Genomic DNA, 13,941 nt, shown 5'->3' on the forward strand with positions numbered 1-13,941 from the left:
TATTTGTACCTTTCACTGATAGCTGTTCTGCCTCTTCTGACTTGTTCTGTGAAGTGGTCCAAGGACTGCAAAGGGGGTCCTGCAGAGCTCTGTAGTTGCACTGGGGGGGGGGGGGGGGGGGTTTACAACAGAGATCTGTTGTTGCCATCAGGGGGGGTTCAGCAGAGATCTGTGGCTGGAATCTGGAGGGCTCTGGAGGGCTCTGTAGAGCTCAGTAGTTGAAGTTCTGTGGTTGGATTCTCCCACCTCAGCAGCTCAATCACCAGCACAGCTCTAGTGGGAGCTGGGGGTCACCCCTTCATTCACCCCACTCAGCTCCACACCACTGCTGTTTGTGGAGTCTCCCATCTCTGTGCCCAACCTCTCCATCATGTTCAGGGACTGTGCAGAAGAAGGAGGGACAGGCTTCATGCCACTACTACAACAAATAGTAACCCTGTGCACTGGAGTGGAACACAGTATAGTTTTCTGGCCTGGAAGGGGGGAGGGCTGCACAGACTACTAGAAAGCCACATGCGTGCTGTGATGACTCATCAGAGTGCACTGCTGGGCGATTTCGTACGCCACAGCCTGAAGTATCCTGTGCGCGATGCGTGACCGCCGGCTATTCACTCTGTGTCAGCACTACTCTCATCCCACCAGCCTCATTCAGTGAATGATTCACTGAATGGCAATGGCGAATGCTCTCGCACAATGCCATGCCTGCCACAGGAACAGTGAATGGCATTATTAACAATTAACAGTGCCCCGGCAGCTGTGTGCCCCCTGTAGTCTGGCGCCAAGGGCAATTGTCCCGCCTCCCCACCCCCATGCTACACCACTGGGGCAGACACAGTTGATTACATACAGTAGATTCTTCATCTAAATAAAATTTTACTAAAATCTAATTTATGCTTCCATCAGAGATAAGCAATGACATAACTGACCATTGTCAGGCAGTTTTCTCCCTTCTCGGCTGTCAGCACACTGTCAGGCCAGCTCTGACCTATATCTGACAGTCTGGTTGCATTTCAGCTCAAGGCAGATGTGTCATTGAAAGAGCAGATATACATATTTGGGCTATGGGTGGCAAACCAGGAAATTTTCCTTCGGGCCGCCAATGATGAGTTGCCACTGGGCCAAGTAAGACTACCCAGTAATGTTTAGCAGTATAAACTGCTATTACTGTATTTGGGAAGTAAACTTCAGTATTTTAAGGAGCTCTTTAAGGGAGTATGATTTGAATAAGGCATAATATTTGGGCACTGCATGATGGTATTATGTGGACTGTGTATGTCGGTATTATCTTGGCACTTTATAGTGGTATTATGAAGCTGCAATTAAAGGAAAAGTCTAAAAATGCCAGGGAACTAGTAACCCAGAAGCCCATTTAATATAAAATCGACCTTGAGTAAATTAACCATATTTTTGTAAAAAAAAAATGTCAGTGGAGAGTCTCTGTAGCATCAAGAAGTGAAGTGTTAGAACTAATTTGCTCATGTCTAATATACTCTGTAGGGTTAGGAAATCTCCACCATGCATAAATCTGTTAAAGATTTAATCTATCATCATATGTCCAGCATTGTGAGTAATCACATAATCCCATGACCTGCTATGTTCATGAACTCTGTGTTCCAGCAATGATGCAATCAATGTCATGCAGAGGAATAAAAGGCACCACTGAACCTCCTGAGTGTCATCTCCAGCTTTCAGTTAGGTCATCATTCTCTAAATACAGCTCCTTTTATCCAACTTTTTTGATTCTGTAATCAATTCCTAAGCATAAAATGACGACTGCAGCTAGAGCACAAGTTCCCCCAGTCATGTCATCTGATAAGAAGCTGAAAAGCTAGACTCCGCATTTATACAACAAGATTATCTTACACTGCACAGAATGGAAAGCTTTCATGTATTTCATGGTGAGCAATGGAATAGGGAGCTCCCGAATGAAGAACTTCAGGACACTGGCTGCATCGTGCTGCTTCACGCTATCCCAGTTGAACGTTCCCTCATAAAACTTGGCTTCTAATTCCATATATAGAGACTGAAAAACAATGATGGAAGATTGATTATATATTGTTATCCTAAAATATACGGATGCACAGTGGTTCATCGAAGGGTTAACCCCTGATCACTAGGACAGTGCAAAGAATTAGGAAGTTTTAGTTAATTTATCACAATTTCCTGCAGAATATTGTGGTTTTTAAAAGAGGATTTCCTGTTTAGTTCTAAAAATGATATTTCAACCACTACCCCATGGGTGATGCTTATCTGATATTAACTGTCTTCAGGGCTTGCTGCTTTGCTTTAGAAATCTTCTCCATTAACCCCTTCCTGCTGCAGCGATTCCAAGAGCCATAACTTATTGTATTTTACCCATAGCCCTATGAGGGCTTGATTTTTGCAGGACAATTTGAACTTTTTAATGGTACAATTTAATATTGCATACATTGTAGTGGGAAATCCAAAATGAGATGGAATTGGGAAAAAAATTGTTTTATGAGTTTTGATTTATGACGCTGTGTATATGGGTCAGCAAGATTACAGCGAGACCACATTTTAACATTTTTTCTTGTGTTTTAATACTTTAAAAAAAATGTTTTAATATTTTAATAGTTCAGTAATTTTGGGAAGCTACAATGCTTTATTTTTAAAACAGGGAAAGAGGGCGATTTGAACTTTTTTTTTTATTGCCTTTATGTTTGGTCCCTAGGGGACTTTCACATGCAGTCGTCTGATCACTTCTCCCATAGACTGCAATGATTTAACTTCTGCAGTCTATGGGAGAATTAGGGCGTTCCTATCAAGCTTTTTCACATTTAGGACTTGACATGAAGTTTCCTATGACAGGACTGCAGAGACCTTCAGAAGGCCCAAGAAGGCTCCCTCAGTCTCAAGGGAGCTGTTCGATCCCTGGGAGTGCAGCACTTGAGAACAATAACTGCCCAGATGCCATATTTGCAACTGACCATGGAATCCAAGGGGTTAAAGTGTGTGTGTGTGTGTGTGTGTGTGTGTGTGTGTGGGGGGGGGGTTACGCATGTTATCTGGAAGGGGTTCTCAAATTTTTTTTGAATTGATGGTCTATCATTAGGACAGGCAGTTAATATTAGATTGAGTTGGATGGCCAGGCTTACAGCAGCAGCTCCATGACTCAACGATTGCACTGCATCACCTGAGTGACTCCAGGTCACAGAGTTTAGCCATGTCAGATATATTTAATAAAGCTAATTTCTTAATAATGGCTATGATTACAAACAAGCAACAATCAGGGATGGGAACAATGTGATGAGAGCAGCGGCAGCATGTAATTAGTTACATAGCGCCAATCTGATGACAGGTTCCGTTTAAATCAACGGCAGTTCAACTTTAAGTACAAAACCTTGCAAGTCAATAACTTGTATAGGCCAATGACTATGTGCGTGTGGACCATTACGGTGACATCTTATATTCCCATAATTTACTGCACTGGATATACAACGCAATATACTGTATTTCTCTGGATGCAGTGTAAAGAAAAAAAGGGTGTGGACCAGGCACACCCTCCATCAGAAACCACAGCTGGAGCCTATACATTCTCCGCTGTCTAAAGAAAGGGGTGTTCATTTATGGCTAATCCATGGGTTCCAGCTTTTATTTATAGAGGAAGTCATGTCTGGTCCAGACACTGGGGAGATTTATTATTTAACGTGCACCAGAAAAGTGGTGTTAAATGATGCAAACTGTGTTACACTGCCCTCGCCACTTTTTTGAAAGGGGTATGGTCAGCCATCGCAACAAATTTATCTTAATTTATGCCAGTTTTCTGGAGCTTCCACAGATTTCTGTCTAGGTGCACGGACTGCTGGAGGATGCGCCTAGTAATCAGTGATGGCTAACCCTCCGGCACTGCAGCTGTGATGCATCCTAGGGGTGGGCGATATGGCCTAAAATCTATATTGCGATATAATTTTAAGCATGTGCGATATGCGATATATATTGCGATATATTGTTTTCTATATTGGGGGGGGTGTTTAAATTATTATTTTTTTTAACTTTTTATTTATTAACTATTGGCCTCATTAAGGGCTAGAACCCTTGTCATATTCACCCTAATAGAGCTCTATTAGGGTGAATAGGACTTTACACTCTCCCTGCTGCCCTGTGCATAGTACACACAACAGCAGGGAGCTGACCATGGCGCCAGCCTCTCATGTGCTCCCCCAGCCTCTGATCTGCCCCCCCCAGCCTCTGATCTGCCCCCCCCAGCCTCTGATCTGCCCCCCCCCAGCCTCTGATCTGCCCCCCCCCAGCCTCTGATCTGCCCCCCCCCAGCCTCTGATCTGCCCCCCCCCAGCCTCTGATCTGCCCCCCCCCAGCCTCTGATCTGCCCCCCCCAGCCTCTGATCTGCCCCCCCAGCCTCTGATCTGCCCCCCCAGCCTCTGATCTGCCCCCCCAGCATCTGATCTGCCCCCCCCAGCCTCTGATCTGCCCCCCCAGCCTCTGATCTGCCCCCCCCAGCCTCTGATCTTCTCCCCAGCCTCTGATCTGCCCCCTTCCCCAGCCTCTGATCTGCCCCCCTTCCCCAGCCTCTGATCTTCTCCCCCAGCCTCTGATCTGCCCCCTTCCCCAGCCTCTGATCTGCCCCCCTTCCCCAGCCTCTGATCTGCCCCCCTTCCCCAGCCTCTGATCTTCTCCCCCAGCCTCTGATATGTCCCCCTTCCCCAGCCTCTGATATGTCCCCCTTCCCCAGCCTCTGATATGTCCCCTCTGGTAACGCAACGCATTAATCATTGGTGGCAGTGGCCACAGGGTCCCCCCCCCCCCCCCCATCATTGGTGGCAGTTTGCAGTTCCGATCGGAGCCCCAGCAGTGTAATGCTGGGGCTCCGATCGGTTACCATGGCAGCCAGGAGTCACGCTGCTGAAGTCCTGGCTGCCATGGTATGTTAGTGAGCAGAGAGCAGCGCATTATACTCACGTGCGCTGTGGCCGCCGGTCGCTCCTTCTCATAGGTCTGTGCGGCGCATTGCTAATGCTGTAAGCATTAGCAATATGCCGCACAGACAGAAGAAGCAGCGACCGGCGGCCACAGCGCACGTGAGTATAATGCGCTGCTCTCTGCTCACTAACATACCATGGCAGCCAGGACTTCAGCAGCGTGACTCCTGGCTGCCATGGTAACCGATCGGAGCCCCAGCATTACACTGCTGGGGCTCCGATCGGAACTGCAAACTGCCACCAATGATGGGGGGGAGGAGGGGGACCCTGAGGGATATGGCCGGCACATTCATTGGTAGCGCAGTGGCCACAGTCCCTCCCCTCCTCCTCCTACTCTGTCCTCATTGGTTTTCAGCGGCAGCCGCGCACAGTGGGGAGGGAGGGACTCCCTCCTCCTCCTCCCTCCTCCTCCCTCCGCTGTGCCGGCTCAGGAGAAAATGATCATATCGCGGTCCGGCGATATAGGCGATATGGCGAAAAATCCATATCGTGGCCCAAATTCATATCGCCTATATCGCCTATACCGTCCACCCCTAATGCATCCTCCACTCATTTCTATAAAGTTCTGAGAACAGCCAAGCAAGTGTGCATCTTGGGAGTTGTAGTTTCACCACAGTTGGAGTGCCGGAGGTCAGCAATCACAGGCCTAGTTGATGTCGAGGTGGGGCTTTGTTATAAATCTGGCAGCACAAGGGATATCAAGACCTATATATCTCTCCCTATATTGAGGTCTTGATTCCTGTGACTCTGGAGTCACTTCTTTTGTGCCTGACATGTTTGTACACGTGGCTGCGCCTCACACACACACACAACACAAATTGCTGAGTATATTCTTTACATGTACACTACCATATTTTTGACAATATGTTGTTTTCTCAATAGAACTACTGTCAACATATTTTTTAGCATACACTAGGGGAATTATTAAGACTTTTAGAACTATTGAGACATGCTCAAGTTTGTAGTAAAAGACATAAGGACAACAAAAAAGCATACACAAAAAAACAGATAATGCTTTATCATATCTATGTACAGTTAAATTTAAAAAGTAAAAGTCTTCTGGTGGCTGGGACAACAAGAGTTTCCATAGGCTGGTACTTTTTCCTATAGTGTGCAAGCACGGCCACCACTGATGGATTGCAGGGTGGTTGTAACTATAGAAACAAGCAGTGAATAATGTGATGGGAAGATGAATCCAGCCAGCAAAGGAAGCAATATGGACAATCACGATACATTAGTAAGTGTGATGATAATTGCCAACAACCCCTTTAAGTTAAAGTCTTAAAGAGCGGTGCTGTGTCTGGTAAAACTCCAAAGGGGCTGCAAAACACTCCAAACACTACAACTTCCCCATTCTAGTGATAGGTGTGTTTTCCAAAGTTTGGACCTCCAAAAATCACACATTGATGCCGCTGACATATCTTTGAGTATGAAGCCCCTTTATTTGTAAGAATAGAGGACCAGTTGTGTGGTATTGTGTGGAATGAAGAACAGTCAGGGCAGCTGAAAAGCATATAATTAAATGAAGTTACTTTAATCCTTGTAGCCACTCCAGGTATCCTTAGAACACCTTCTGTTTCCAGTCCTCCCTTCTCAACTTGTTCAATCAGCTACAAATAAATAATATTATTATAAATATGAGAATTAATACACTTTTTACACAAAAGCTTTACAAAATTATTTAACCAGGAGTGAAGCTTAGTCAGCACTTTTTCAATTCTCCATGGACATGTCTTCAGGAGCACTTGTCAACAAGGATACTCTGACAGGCTATAGAAATAACTTATCTGACCATAAGAAGGTAACCTAAGCACTGCCCCAGTCTTGTCACTGAACAGTATGGGGGAATGATTTCATAATACCTACGGCACTGTGCACAAGTTTAAGGCAGGTGTAGAAACATTACTGGAAGGTTAGAATACTTTCTAAAATAACCGTTTCTTTTAATCAATTAACCAAATGCAAAGTGAATGAACAAATGAGAAATGTAAATCAAATTAACATTTGGTGTGACCACCCTTTGCCTTCAAAACAGCATCAATTCTTCTAGGCACAATTGCACAGTATTTGAAGAAACTCAACAGTGGAGGTTTTTCAGACATCGTAAAGAACTAACCACAGATCTTCTGTGGATGTAGGCTTGCTCAGATACTTCAGTATTTTTATGCTATCCCAGACACTCTCAATAATGTTGCGATCAGGGCTCTCAGGGGCCATATCATGACTTCCAGGACTCCCAGTTCTCATTTATCCTGGATAGTTTTTAATGACAATGGCTGTATGTTTGGGGTTGTTGTCCTGCTGCAGAATACATTTGGAGCCAATTAGACACCTCCCTGATGGTACAGCATGTTAGGTTAGTAATTGTCTGTATTTTTCAGCACAGAGGACAGCATTAACACTGCCCAAATCCCCAACTCCATTTGCTGAAAACTGTGTGCAGCAGATGAAAGACACATCATGCCTAATTCCCTTTAAAATTGCACAATGTCTAGCAGTGCCATCAGCTCAGAAGTGGCAAAAACCAGTGAGACCCAGGTACAGTCTTCTACTCTTCAGAGATGTCTGGACAGAAGTAGTCTTCATGGAAGAATTGTGGCCAAAAAGCCATACCTTTGAAACATGAAAACATAGTAACTGGGGTGTAGAAAAATTATGAAAAATATGAAACTGAGTAAACATTTGAAATATTAGGCTGTAACAAAAAGCAGTTTGTTTGTTAAAGGACTGGACAGCAGTAAAATAATGATAGTATGCAGGCAACAGTGTTCCATGCAATTTTTGGGCTGCATTTCTGAAAATGTAGTTGGGGATTTGGTAAGGATTAATGGTGTCCTCAATGCTGAGAAATACAGGCAGATACGTATCCATCACGCAATACCATTAGGGAGGCCTCTGATTGGCTCTATATTTATTTTGCAGCAAGACAAAGACCCCAAACATACATTCAATGTCATTAAGAACTATCTTCATATCTTCAGCATAAACAAGAGCAAGGAGTCCTGGAAGTAATGATATGGCCCCGGATCTCATCATCGAGTCTGTCCGGGTTTACATGAAGAGTCAGAAGAATATGAGCAAGCCTATATCCACAGAAGATCTGTGGTTAGTTCTCCAAGATGTGTGGACTGACTCCACTGTTGAGTTCCTTCAAAAACTGTGCGAGTATACCTAGAAGAATTGATGCTGTTTTGAAGGCAAAGAGTGGTCACACCAAATATTGATTTGATTTACATTTATCTTTTGTTCATTCACTTCTCAGTCGTTTAATTGATAGAAATAAACTAGCACTTCTATTTTTGAAAGCATTTTCTACTTTGCAGCGTTTTTCCATACCTGCACAGCACTGTATGTGAATAAGAATAAAGTCCTATTACACTCCTGTGTATTCTCTGGACATAAGAGCTTCCTAAAATGTCAGTGTCACAAAACATATTCTGCATTTTTCAAATCAGCACCTGGATCTGAATACTTTAGTAATTGCATGTAATTAAAAATGCATTATACCCACTGAGTTATTTAATAAAATGAATCTGTATAGCGCCACCTGCTGTTTGTTCTTTACCTTATTTTTTGTCCATTTCACTGAGCTGGTCAAACGTGCTCAGTTTAAATATTTAACTGCCGCCAGCCATTTGTTCTGTTAGAAGCTGTGGCAGTTACAAGGGGAGAGCTCCAGCAGAAAGGACGCGGCCCCTGAGCTGCGAGACTAATGATAATGTAGCTGAGCAATTGAAGCAGTGAATGTAGTGATCTATGGATCCATGTGAGGCATAGGGCTGGTTCTAGCTTTGTTAGAAATGTATTGTTATGTACTATATGATGTGTGATCTTCACTTTTTACATCAACCCCTTTAAAAATATATTGTGGCATCATACAGAATGTGAGTGCACATCCAATATATACCGATGTTTTTTTTTATTACATACCATATATGAGAGATATATTTGGTTGAATATTCTAACACTGCTGTTAACAGTTTGAGTTTTGGTCAAGTACAAAAGTATACAGCACCAGCAGAGTCCAGGTCCTACTAGACATGGAGATCTGGGTAAACATGCTCTTTACTTGTCAAATGAATGTGGGCTAAGTCTAACGTGACGAGAAGATATATGCCCGACATTTTGGACCTTTAATTTTTAATCTTAAAAGGACACTTCCATAATTTTTTAACACATATTATCAACCTATGTGGGCAGTCTATATTTTTTATATAAAAAAACTGATGGATATAATTTTTTAAGTCACTCCATGTATTCTACTTTCTGTCCTGTCTCTAACTTTCTCTTTATTTCGGCTTTTAGCACGGCAAACCACAACCAATCCAAATAGTGACTCAATTGGCGCATAATACAGTGTTCTTCTATGAACATGTGTATCTAGGCCTATCAAGAAAACTATTGAGCTGTCAATCATACTGTCATCCTAAGTCTATCAATTATTATCATGAGGATTAACTTGCAAATAACATCTTCCCCTTATAGCAGCAAACAGTCTTATCATTTGTACTGACTTCTACAGAAGGACAATATTTCATTGCCATAGTACTGTCAAAATGAAAAACATTCTAAAACATGTGTTTTAAAAAAATACTGAGTTTTAAAAAATAACCCTTTCTGATGGAAGTGTCCTTTGAAGTACAGCAATGTATCCATTATCTACTATGAACTAGCCAGGAATGGAAGAGAACATACATTTTGAAAGATGAGTGGGACTTTGGTGCCTGGATATTTCCTCTGATCTAGCTCCAGTAAAACCGACAAAGGTACCTGGAAAACACCAGTTTCTAAGTAAAGAGACAAAAGGAAAAACTGTGAAACACCTTCCATAGAACAAAGTAATAAGACAGTGCAGGCATTTAAAAGAATATATGTTAAAGTTTCCTTGAGCACAATATAATAATGGAATATACTGTATCACCAAAAAAAAATAAAAAATCTAGGATTTTGTTACACAATTGCTCATCTTAAATTCTGGAGCTGGAAAAGGGTTTACAGAAAGAAAAAGTTAAAAAATGAGATTAATATATTAGATGGGTGACCCTCCTAAAATGAAAAGTTGGAAACACTAGGTTTGTTGAGCCAGAAAGGAAAGTACTTAGAGAAGATGGCATTGATGTGTACAATTGTATTCTAGGTCAATATATGGAACTGACAAATGAACCATTTCTTCCAAGAACTGTACAATGAACTGTAGCCATTACACTGAAAGGCAATTCAATCATCAATATAGAAAACGGTTCTTTATATAACAACTAGCAGAAGGACCTGGCTTTGCACGGGTATATTTCATCTATTTCATTTAATGTGTGTGCGTGTTGTTACAAGATATCGACAGTATTCATTATAACAGTGACATCTACAGTACCTTGCCCCCTTAACAGTTAGCTCCACAGCCCCCACCCCTTAACACTGACCCCCCCCCCCCACACAGTGCCCCGTCTCCTTAAAATGGGACCTCCACAGCAGCCAACCCCCTTAACTTTGACCTTCACAGCAGCCAACCCCCTTAACTTTGACCTTCACAGCAGCCTGCCCCTTTAACAGTGATTTCCACAGCACCCCACCCCGTTGACAGTGACCTCCACAGGGGCCCACCCCCTTAACAGTGACTGCCAGAGTACCCCGCTCCCTTAACAGTGACTGCCACAGTACCCCCACTCCCTTAACAATGACCTCACAGTACCCTGCTGCCCTAACAGTGACCTCACAGTCACTGCCTTAACAGGCACAGTACCCTTTAATAGTGGCCTCCACAGTCCCCTCCTCCCTTAACAGTAACCTCCACAGCAGCCCACCCCTTTGACAGTGACCTCCACAGCGGCTGCCCCTTTATTACTGACCTCCACAGTACCCCATTTCCTTAACAGTGATTTTCATAACACCCCTGGCCTCTACAGCATTCTGCCTCTTAACACTGACCTCTATAGCGGACCGTGCCCTTAACTGTGACCTTCACAGCAGCCTGCCACTAGGGTGGCCAGAGGTCCGGTTTTAGGCCAGTCCGGCTTTCAGACTCCCTGTCCTCCGTCCGACACAGAGCCTGGACAGGGATGTTTTTTTTTTTTTTTTTTTTAACAGCTCACTCTCCTCACTCTCAGACAGCAGTACTGTGCTGTCTGTGTGTGAGCTGCAGGGAGAAATTCACCCTTTCTCCCACCCCTGCAGCTTATAGAAGTAGATTTTTACCTTCATTTTTTCAATCCCTGTCGGCTGTGGAGTGAGATATGGCGTGGCCTAACTGGGTTGGGGGCATGGGTTAGCGGGACCTAGGGGTGGGGTTTTTAAGTCCGTCTTTTGAGGGTGGCCTGAATAGCCACCCTACCTGCACCTGAACAGTGACCTCCACAGCACTCCGCTCCCTTAACAGTATCAGCCACAGTGCCCTGCCCCTTTAAAGCTGACCTACAGCAGTGAAGAAAAATGTCTGGGTTGTTATGGAAACCTGGTGTAAAACTGTGTGTATGTGGCGACTTAGGGCCTGCAAGCTTCTATTGGCTGATAAGGGTCATGTGACTGTGTGTATGGCAGTTGGGATATGAAGAGAAAGTCCTGCAGGCTTCTATTGGCTGATGCATTTTTTGGGAATATCTCAGGAATTCACGATTGTAAATGTGACGGTGCGGATTCCTTTAGCGGACATACAAACATACACACATACACTCAACTTTATATATTAGATAGTAAAACTACTGGAAAAACAATGACAATTTAAAAAATAGACATCTAGTTATCAATTATAAGTGCTTATAATAGAAATAACAGGTTTAAGGGAAATTATCCAATTGCCCTTTTAAAGTTAGCCAGAAATACCCCCACTCTTAAAAGAAAAACAAAATGGCTACTGTAGTTGATTCTTGTCTTTCTGGATCAAATTGCCTAGACTGAGAAGGGTTGACAGATGTGTTTTTTTTCACCCAAATAAGGGCTCATGCACACAACCGTATTTTCTCTCCGTGTCCGTTCCATTTTTTTTGTTGACCGTATGCAGGACCATTCATTTCAATAGGTCCACAAAAAAAATAAAAAAAATAAATGAAGTTACTCTGTGTGCATTCCGTTTCCGTATGTCCATATTTCCATTCCGCCAAAAAATAGAACATGTCTTATTATTGTCCGCATTACGGACAAGGATAGGACTGTTCTATTAGGGGCCAGCTGTTCCGTTCTGCAAAATACGGAATGCACATGGATGTCATCTGTATTTTTTGCAGATCCGTTTTAGACTGTATTATGTATGATTTATATATTTACCTTTAACTTTTATTTTGGCAGGTCGTTGAAGTTTTAGCTCTGTCCCCAGGACATCAAATAAGGCACTAAGCTCGATAAGTGCTAGAGAAGTCACCTTCTTCATATCCTGAGGAGCCAAATCACCAATTTTTGTGATGCCTGTCTTGTCCTGAGCAAGTCTGTAGTTCTGTAACAAAACAAAGTCTAGTGGCACTTTCACATAGGTAAAGTATAAACCATTGGGTGGGCTCCACGGATAGTGTCAATGTAGTCAATTAATTTTCTAGATACATTAGTCATGCACCGGGTACTAGTAAAATGACAGACTACAATCATAGATGAGAACATTGAAAAGGTTTATGCCAAGTTTAAAAGTTATCTCCATTCACAAGTACAGCGCTCCGCAATCTCCAGCCATCCCACAAAGAATGAATAGATCAGCAGTGTGTATGCTTGACCTGCCGCTCCATTCATATGGTGGAATTGGACCCCATAGGGGAAGATCTGCCTTCTAAGACCCTACCGATTAGCTAGTTATCCTTTATCCTGTCAATATATGGGGATAACTTTTTAACCTGGCACATCCTCTTTAAAAGTATCTAAGAGAACAGGGTTTTCGGTCTATTTCCACAGGCAGGATTACATTTTTTTAAATCAATACTTTCTAAAAAAAAAAAAAATACAAAATAAATAAAAACAAAAAATAGTACAAAGTGATAAAATGTAGGAGGTTGTACCATTATATTACACTGTCACACATTCAGGATACTTGCAGGATATATAGGAATACTCACCGGTAATAAAGTGTCATCTTCTTTCTCATTCCTGTTAGTAAGGAATTCTCTGAGATTTGAGGCCTGCTCAGCAAATGAAATTTCTAGATTGATGTCAGTTTCAGGAACAGGGATATCTTTGTTTTCTGCTCCCTCTGCATTTTCATTTACTAGCCCTATTTATACACAGAAAGAATAAGGTTGAAAGTTCTATTAAGAATGAAGATTAGCTACAAGGAGGATCTGGTTCTGGAGGACCCAACACATTAATGAAATCTGAGGACAATGCATTCATTTCAAATACATTTTGCAAAACTTCATTTCAACACTTGCTGTCAGGTGTCCCCACCGATTATACCCGACTAATGGGGCTCACGAGCTACAAAACGGATCCGTCCCGTTTCCATTATGCAGGAGAGGACTCCCCTGCATAATGCAAACAGGATGGATCCATTTTCCATCCCATAGACTTCTATTATGAAGGAATGAATAACGGAATGCCTCTAAAGGCATTCCATTATGCATTCCGTCATAGAATTGCATTATGGTCCGTGGTAATGGAATCCATAACGCAATTCACCTTTTACCAACAAACGAAGTGTGAACGAGTTTCATAAGCGGAAATTCGCTCATCTCTACTGTCCACACATCGATGCTCGTAAAAATGGTTTTATTTAAAACAAATAAAACAATGAATTTACAGACTAGTATAATGCATTTCTTAAGAAAGATGCAGATCTCCTCAGAAACACGTCATACAAGTCAGTCATTGTATTGTTTTATTTGTTTTAAATACAATCTTTTTTACGTGCATCAATGTGTGGACAGTGGCACAGTGCCCTGGTGTACCTGGTGAATTTCCTCTTCATACCTTATCCTTGGAACCTCAGTTTTTTTGGAGGTAGCTGCAGTCCTTATACACAGGAGGTAGTCACCTCCACATAGCGCCTGAGTTGTGCCACTTGTGCCAGGCTAA

At 42.8% G+C, this 13,941-nt stretch overlaps 1 protein-coding gene across 1 annotated transcript in view; it reads right to left on the reverse strand.

Annotated features, from left to right (window-relative positions):
* Nucleotides 1–13,941, reverse strand: part of ARHGAP18 (Rho GTPase activating protein 18) — a 93,427-nt gene that overhangs the window by 27,882 nt on the left and 51,604 nt on the right. Inside the window, exons 5-9 of the mRNA XM_044290056.1 lie at nucleotides 12,987–13,141; nucleotides 12,214–12,379; nucleotides 9,655–9,746; nucleotides 6,492–6,569; nucleotides 1,864–2,023 (exon numbers count right to left, since the gene is read on the reverse strand). Coding sequence (XP_044145991.1) covers nucleotides 1,864–2,023; nucleotides 6,492–6,569; nucleotides 9,655–9,746; nucleotides 12,214–12,379; nucleotides 12,987–13,141 — 651 coding nt within the window. The remainder of the gene's footprint in view (nucleotides 1–1,863; nucleotides 2,024–6,491; nucleotides 6,570–9,654; nucleotides 9,747–12,213; nucleotides 12,380–12,986; nucleotides 13,142–13,941) is intronic.

Source organism: Bufo gargarizans, chromosome 4 (assembly GCF_014858855.1).
Source record: "Bufo gargarizans isolate SCDJY-AF-19 chromosome 4, ASM1485885v1, whole genome shotgun sequence".
NCBI classification, from domain to species: Eukaryota; Metazoa; Chordata; class Amphibia; order Anura; family Bufonidae; genus Bufo; species Bufo gargarizans.